The following is an 8,353-nucleotide window of genomic DNA, read 5'->3' as shown; positions in this document are numbered from 1 at the left end:
TGTTATCAGCTGGGCATGCTATATTTATGATCTGGCATCATTTGCTTTCTTCCTCAATTAACACTATGTCTGGTTTCCTATTCTCTATCTCATGGTCGCACTGAATCATAAAGTCCCATAGGATCTTTGCATTATCATTTTTGATGACCATCATTGACCATCATTATGATTGTTGTTATTGTTGTTATTATTATCATCATCATCATCATCATCATCATTATTATTATTATTATTATTATTATTATTATTCAGTTATTGAACAATTACCTGACATCAGCTGCTATTGGAGTCTGGAGCTCTTCGTATTTAGCCCAACGTGAGGAATCCTCAAAGCAATGGCATCGACCCCTGTCTGAAAACGAACCTTACCGTTTCCTAGGTAAATTTTATTAACTTCATGGCATATCCAAAAAAATTCCTGTTTTTTTCTTTTCTTTTTTTTTTTTCCTGTTCCTTCTGTTTTCATACACTTGGTTGCTAGGGTTGACATCATTACTCTATGATCTTTCGGGGTCAGTAGTGTGAAAATCAGCCACATTCTGGGTTCAATTAAATCAAACGGGGAAATAAAATGAACCCCTGTTGTTTTTGGTCGATGAGTGTTCACAACGAAATATGTATTACAAATATTAAAACTGTAGCAAAATATAAACTAGAAATTTTATATATCGTCATGTATGGTTGAGTGGTAAGGGGTTTGCTTCCCAACCACATTTTCTCCAGTTCACTTCCACTGTATGGCACTCTCGATGAGTGTCTTCTTCTATAGACTTGGGCTTTGTTAGACAGAAACTGAAAAATGTCTATCGCATATGTGTGTGTGTGCATGAATGTGTCTTTCGTTGTCTTGACATTATCTGATGGTTGTATACAAAATGTACCATTCATCATCGTCATTTAACCATCTGTTTTCCATGCGGGTATGGATTGGACGATTCGAGAGGAACTGGTATGGTCAGGGGCTGCATCAGATTGCTTAGTCTGTTTCTGTTTGGTTTCTACAGCTCGATGCCCTTCCTAATGCCCACCACTTTACAGAGTTTACTGGGCGTTTTGTATGTAGTACCATCACCAGTATTTTTTACATGGCGCCAGCATCCACACCAGTGCTTCTTACGTGGTATCTTGGTTTTAGGACATCAGTTCTGTTGTGGTGGGCAGGGCTTTTTTTCAAGCAGAACATGTCTAGCCCTAGGGGAATGTCACCTTGTTTGGAAGCAGGTGAAGGTTGGTGATAGGTAGGACATCTGGCCATAGAAAATCTGCCCCAACAAATTCTGTCTGACCCATGCAAGCATTGAAAAGTGGACGTTAAAATGATGCTGTTGATGAAAATTCAGGTGATAAGTTGTGGTTTTATGACGTGAAGTAGATGTATGAAAATGCTGAATGAGATAAAAGCTAACTTTAAGAGAATAATTTATAAATTATACTGTAACAAAATTAAAATTTTTCTGGTTTTTGCCTCTGGTAAGTAGGAAGAAATCAAAATAAATTACTAGTATTCTCTTCAGATTTTGCTTTTGTGACTTGGACATCAATGTTTTCAAACTGACCAATTTTCCATTACATTTTAGACAGATTCAGCACTGAGTTGCTGAAGCAGAAATATCATTATAGCAAATATTCTGCTCAATACCACAAATTTGCTTGTCAGTTGCTTGACCTTAACTTGTTGAGCATGTCCCTTAGTGGCTGACAATATGTGCGTCTCTGCTGAAGAGCATGAGTAGTGGGGAAGCATCGTAGCCATATGTTGAAAGGGATTCTTTAGGGGTTTGAATAAATGTATCAAAAGTAAAGTTGGAAGGAAATATTAGCTATTTTTCATAGTTTCCAGGGGTAAACAAATAGGGAATAATGGTTGTTACCCAAAGACAAAAATCGTCTTACACAGTGTTATCAACCCTTTAGTAGTCATATCGGCCATATCCGACCCGAATATTCTACCTGTTATATATTTAAACTAGCCAGATTTGGTTACTCACATCTTTCTTATAGTATCATTCTAAAAACAATCAGATCATTGAAATATCAAAGCTACCAAATAATGCAAGATTAATTCAAAACAATGTGAATGAACAAGCATTACATACGACAGAAAAATCTGAATGCTAAAGGGTTAAATATTACTTTACAGAGGTTGTTGTGGATATTTAATTGTATTTCATTGCTACAAGCAATGAGCAAATTCCTTCTGACCCTTACACGCATTGCTGTCCCTGTGGCAAAATTTGAAACTGTTATCATCATCATTATTATTATTATTATTGTTGTTGTTATTTTGTAGTGTGTTCTGATAGTGTGCTTTGTGACCTGAAGATTTCCGATGCCACCTGCATTGTTCATTATCAGTTCCCATCTAAAAAGGTTCACGTTGGTCTAAGAATGCAGACAATGAGTAAATATTATCCCCATTACAATGATAAAACGGTAAGTACAGATTAATAACCGGAAGACTTTCTCTTGTTTATTTGTTTGTTGTTTGTCTTTTTCTGTCAATCTTTTACTTTGTTTTTTTTGTTTTTTACTTGCTTCAGTCATTGGACTCTGGCCATGTTGGAGCACTGTCTTCAAGCGTTTCACTCGAACAGTTTGACCCCCCCCCCAGTATTTATTTATCACTCTATTTTAAATCTGGGACTTATTGTATCAGTTTTTTTTGCTGAACCGCTGAGTTACAGAGGTGTAAACAAACCAACACCTGTTCTTAAACAGTGGTGGGGTTTGACTAACACAGACACACAGACATACACATACATATGTATGTATATACATACGATACATACATACATGTATTGTACATTCACATTGTGTGTGTGTGTGTGTGTGTGTCTTTCCTTTGGTATTTGGAACATAATTTAACATAAAATTTGTTGGCTGGTTTAAATTAAAATCTTTTTTGAAACAGGAAATTTGTATAATAGAACTAGGGGCAGTTATAGTTGGATTTGTATCAAAAGGATTGCACAAGTATTTAGAACATAAATTATCATATTTTGGTGTAAAGTTTATATTCAAATCACTTAGTAACAAATAGGAGAGTATTGTAGTTTGCTTGAAGCATTGTATATTATTTGTAAAAAATAATGTGTCTTGAATGGCACAACAATGCACTATAATAACTGTTATAATTTAACCATCCATAGTCTGTGATGAGGTTCGACTTTTAAATTGAGTTATAGTCCATCTACGGGTATGCAAATATTTTGAAAATACCTCATGGAGTGACGTTTGTGCCCCTTATATTTACGGGCTGCCTTTTGGCAGAGCCTAACATTTGTTCCACTTAGGACTACAGTGTAACAGATTGAGAAGAAACAGCATAAGGGCTCAACTGAGCCAACTGTACTCTTCTTAGATTGATGCTAGAAGATCAAGGGTCAGGAGAACTAAGCTCTGTCAACAGAGTAACTGCAGCTCACCCATAAGGGCAGCGTCCATGATTGTGTAATCAGCTAATGAAAGAATCATCACGACTCAGGCTCCCAATTCAAAGAATTGGATGGTGACTGAGAATCACAGGGATCCATGCACGTGGCATGACTGCTGATGATAGCCCATCTGACAGGCTTCTATACAGTTTCCATCTATCTAGTTTCATTCACAAACCTTGGTTCAGTTCACGACTGTGGTTGAAGACACTTTCCCAAGATGTCACCTTGCAGGATTGAGTCTAGGACTACGTGGTTGCAAAGCAAACATCTTAAACTATTCAGCCACTCTGAGTATTCAGTGACAATTGGTAACGACAGACTAAAACTGAAATATTCACTTTGTTCTTCAATTTTCTAAGAACCTGATTAGTACGTGTATTAGTTGTTATTTTTAGCATGTCTAAAAACCATATAGGGACTTCTTTCTCATTTGACTTAAAGATTTGAGGCATTATTTTTTTCCCAGGTGCCTTTGCGACTTGGTAAATCTTACATACTGATGAGTAAGATGGATTTAAAGAAAGTGAAAAGTCTAAAGTCTTTATTGTTGAACAACAGCAGCGGTCAACATAGGGATGAAACCATCAAATTTTTCTCTGTAATACAAGAAGTAAGTATTCATTCTGCCACTGCATTCTCTTCTTATTCTAACACTGTATCCTGCTACTGCATTCTGCATTAATTCATGATTATGATCTTATGTTAACTTTCAAGTCTTTCACAGTCATCATCTTCCTTTAGACTTCCTAGATTTTTTTATTTTTGTTTCTCTATTATTAATTTTACTCGCGTCTATATCTTCGTAGAAAATGACGGAGAAAGAAATCAAACTACATAAACAAATGGCAGCAAAACCGTTCAGAAATTAAATAACACTAACACTCTATAGTATACTTACATATATACATACATCTATACATCAATCTAAAACAGCAGGAATACTAAAGGAAGGCCGGAATTTAAGAGAAGAGAAAACGAAAAGGTCTCATGCTATTCATTTAAAAATACCTGACTAGACCTTATCATTATTACCTCCACCTTTGAAACTATTTTGAATGGTGAATTTGTTAACTTTGGCTTGTATGAGATAAGGATAAACTATTTATTACTGTTACCAAATTTTCTTCAGCCACCTTCATATTCCATGACTACCATTGGGATCGATCAAGTACCGGACAAGGATTCCGGATTATTTTTCCGATTCTTTTTACTTAATTTTTGAGAGCGGTCAGGTTCATTTTTAGTATTCTCATTTGTGAGAGCAGTCAAGTTTATTTCAAATATTCTCATTTTAAAATTCCTCTCCGGCTAATCATTGAGAGAACGTTGGTGTTGCCTTTGCAGAGGTTTGCGCTCTCTGAGTGCTCTTGTTGTTGTTGTTATTATTATCATTATTATTTTCTTTTCCAGGAGAACGAACGGAACCCAGATAATGCTCTGTGTTATAACATTAAAATGTATGGAAAATGCAGGTATGGTTCATTCTTTTTGTCTGTTTCAGTTATTTGCATGTGGGATCGACCAGTGGACCTTCCTTATGCGTATCAATTCGTACCGTCCACCTCTCCTACACCTCTTCCTTCTCTTGTTCCGTAACGACTGTATTTGTTGTGCTTCTGTCTGTTTCAGGAGCTGTTCCAACTGCAACCAGCGCCATAGCGTTTTGCCAGAGGTTGATTTGAATGGATGCAGTGACGAACACATCTTGTTGCCTAATCAAGGAGATGTGAGGGTAAGTGATGTCGTCGTCGTCGTCATAATCATCATCATTATCATCACAATTATCATCATCAACACCATCACCGCTACCACCACCACCACCACCACTATCGTTGTCGTTGCCGCTGCCACCACCATTGTCATTGTCACCATCTTCACCACCACCGCTACCATCACCATTATCACCACCACCACCACCACCACCACCAGCATCATCATCATCATCATCATCATCATCATCATCATCATCATCATCCATGCCCACCATCACCACTACCACCACCATCAAGAGCATCATCATCATTATCAACAACATCACCATTATCGCCACCACCACCACCATCATTATTGTCATTTTTTTAATGTCTAGTCTTCCATGCCTGCAATGGTCAGATGGAATTTGCTGAGGCATGTATTCTATGGCTTGATGCCTTTCCTGTCACTAACCCTCACCTGTTACATATATACATATACACACATACACATACACTCCCCACATACACCCCCACACACATACACACTTATACACACGCATACACATGTATCCCTCCACACACGTGCATACATATACACATATGCATTTATGCACACATACACATACATATAACCACATGCATACATTTACACATACATACACATATACACATGCATACACATCCCTCCACACACATGCATACATATGCATACACATGCATGTGTGCACACTTATACACACATGCATACATATACACACTCATACACATACATCCCCCCCCACACATATACACATGCATCCATATACACACAAACATGCATACATGAATATTCATGTGTTTGTGTCTCCTTGTCTTGACATTGTATGGCAGTTGTAAATGAGTGCCACTGTCATACAGGCGGTGTCCTTTGTTTCCAATCTTCCCGGTAAAGCGTAGCTGGTCACGGAGGAGTATTACCTTATTTGGAAACAGGTGAGGATTTGTGACAGGAAGGGCATCCAGCCATAGAAAAAAATTGCCTCAACGAACTCTATCTCAACTATGTGCGTATGGAAAAGCGGACATTATTAAAACAATGTTTTTGATGATGATGATGATGATGATGATGATGGCATAATAGAGGACCTGAGAGTACATTATCCTATGTTGCTTCCCTTTTTATTTAAAATAGTAGATAAATTTGGCTGCTATTTTTAGCCATTGGAGCAACCACAGTGAGGTGCTTCCTCGTTGGCTTGTACTAATGATAATATTGTAAGCATTAGTAGTGGTGGTGGTGGTGGTGGTGCAGGTGCTGCTACTGCTGCTGTTATTCTACTACTACTGCTGCTGCTGCTGCTCGTTGTGTTATTGGTCATGGCTCTGGTTGCATTTTGAGTTCAAATCCCACAATGACAGTCAACTTTACTCTCCATCACTGTTGTAAGGGTTGTGGTTAGGGCTAAATGAAATACCATTCATGAACTGGGGGCTTGACATTTAGTCAATTATAAACATCTTACTCCTCACCAGAATAAAAAGTTTAAAAAATTGCTGCCTTGTTTCGAGGAGCAGAATAAGATAATGCAAAGCCTAACCCCATTTTAAGCCCTCCACATATTTTACCTGTAGTTCTGTTTCGGATTACACTTCTCCATGAGAAAGCCTCTAGCTTTTAGTTCTATATTTAAGAGATGAGGAATTATGGACATTATTTACATTTCACGGATATTTGTCCTCATCTTGTTTGTTGCCCACTGGCATATGGCGTAGTGGTTAAGAGCATGGGCTACTAACCCCAAGATTCCAAGTTCGATTCCAGGCAGTGACCTGAATAATAATAATAATAATAATAATAATAATTATATTGAAAAATACGTTAGGAATGAGAACCCAGGTTCGAAATTTCCCCAAGACACCTGATGAAGGGTGGAGAGTACATGAGTTGAAATGTTGTGTAAACAACAAACAAGATGAGGACAAATATCTGTCAAATGTAAATAATGTCTCTCTTTGTTCTTTATTTCTGTTACATTTCAGATTGTAGTCCTCCCATGTTATTTCTTCAATATTTGCCTTTCAGATTATGGTCCTCCATGAGGAATCCTACATGTTATTTCTTCAGTATTTGCCTTTCAGATTATGGCCCTCCATGAAGAGTCCTCCATGTTATTTCTTCTATATTTGCCTTTCAGATTATGGTCCTCCATGTTATCTCTTCAGTATTTACCTTTCTGATTATGGTCCCCCATGTGGAGTCACCTTGTGGAATTCTCCATGTTATCTCTTCTATATTTACCTTTCAGATTATGGTCCTCCATGTGAAGTCAGCCAGTCACTTCTTTGGGAGGATCTTGGAAATCTGGCAAGGCCAAAAGAAGTCTGTTGCTGTCCATAGTGATTTGGCCAGTCTTACACTCGGCATGGCCACCCACTTTTGTGATCCGGCCAACAAGAAACCTTTGGGTAAGGTCTTTTTTTTTTGTCATTTTATTTTCATTTTCATCATTTGTTTTATCTTGAATTTGATGTGGTTAGCCAGAGTTGTTTTTCTAAAATGCACTGAGGTAGGAAAGAAAGCTTGTCTGGAAGAACCAAACAATTGGTATATGAAAAGGAAACCAAATATTTCATTCCATAGGTACTCAATATTCTACGGCATTTTATACTTCTAACTATAGTATCTACATGTCTTTTATCTTTTATTTGTTCCAGTCGTTAGTCTGTGAGCATACTGGGACACTGCCTTGAAGAATTTAAGACAAACAAATGACCTCTCAGCACTTATTATATCAGTCACTTTTGCCAAACTGCTAAGTTTAAAAAATATGTTTCTATTTAAAAACCTATCATCATCATCATTTAACATCCATTTTCTATGCTGGTATAGGTTGAGCAGCTTGACCAGGGCTGGCAAGCTGGAGATCTTGACCAGGTTTCAGTCTAATTTGACTTGGCTTCTATGACTGGATGCTGTTCCTAATGCCAACCACTGTAAAGAGTGGCACTGGGTGGTGTGCACACAGCTCTGGCACTGATGCATTTTACATGGTACAGGCATCATCATCATCATCATCATCATCGTTTAACGTCCGCTTTCCATGCTAGCATGGGTTGGACGATTTGACTGAGGACTGGTGAAACCGGATGGCAACACCAGGCTCCAGTCTGATTTGGCAGAGTTTCTACAGCTGGATGCCCTTCCTAACGCCAACCACTCAGAGAGTGTAGTGGGTGCTTTTA

General features: G+C 37.9%; 1 protein-coding gene across 2 annotated transcripts in view; it reads left to right on the top strand.

Annotated features, from left to right (window-relative positions):
- The window catches only part of LOC106875569 (putative ATP-dependent RNA helicase TDRD12), a 36,826-nt gene that overhangs the window by 8,235 nt on the left and 20,238 nt on the right, over window positions 1-8,353 (top strand). For both annotated transcript variants that reach the window (XM_014923774.2, XM_052975116.1), the window contains exons 8-13: window positions 253-379; window positions 2,291-2,433; window positions 3,904-4,047; window positions 4,848-4,909; window positions 5,067-5,169; window positions 7,417-7,576. In XM_014923774.2, the coding sequence (XP_014779260.2) occupies window positions 253-379; window positions 2,291-2,433; window positions 3,904-4,047; window positions 4,848-4,909; window positions 5,067-5,169; window positions 7,417-7,576 (739 nt within the window). The remainder of the gene's footprint in view (window positions 1-252; window positions 380-2,290; window positions 2,434-3,903; window positions 4,048-4,847; window positions 4,910-5,066; window positions 5,170-7,416; window positions 7,577-8,353) is intronic.

Source organism: Octopus bimaculoides, chromosome 20, assembly GCF_001194135.2.
Source record: "Octopus bimaculoides isolate UCB-OBI-ISO-001 chromosome 20, ASM119413v2, whole genome shotgun sequence".
Classification (NCBI taxonomy): Eukaryota; Metazoa; Mollusca; class Cephalopoda; order Octopoda; family Octopodidae; genus Octopus; species Octopus bimaculoides.
Note: the sequence above shows the minus strand (reverse complement) of the source record. Positions and strands in the feature narration are given on the sequence as shown.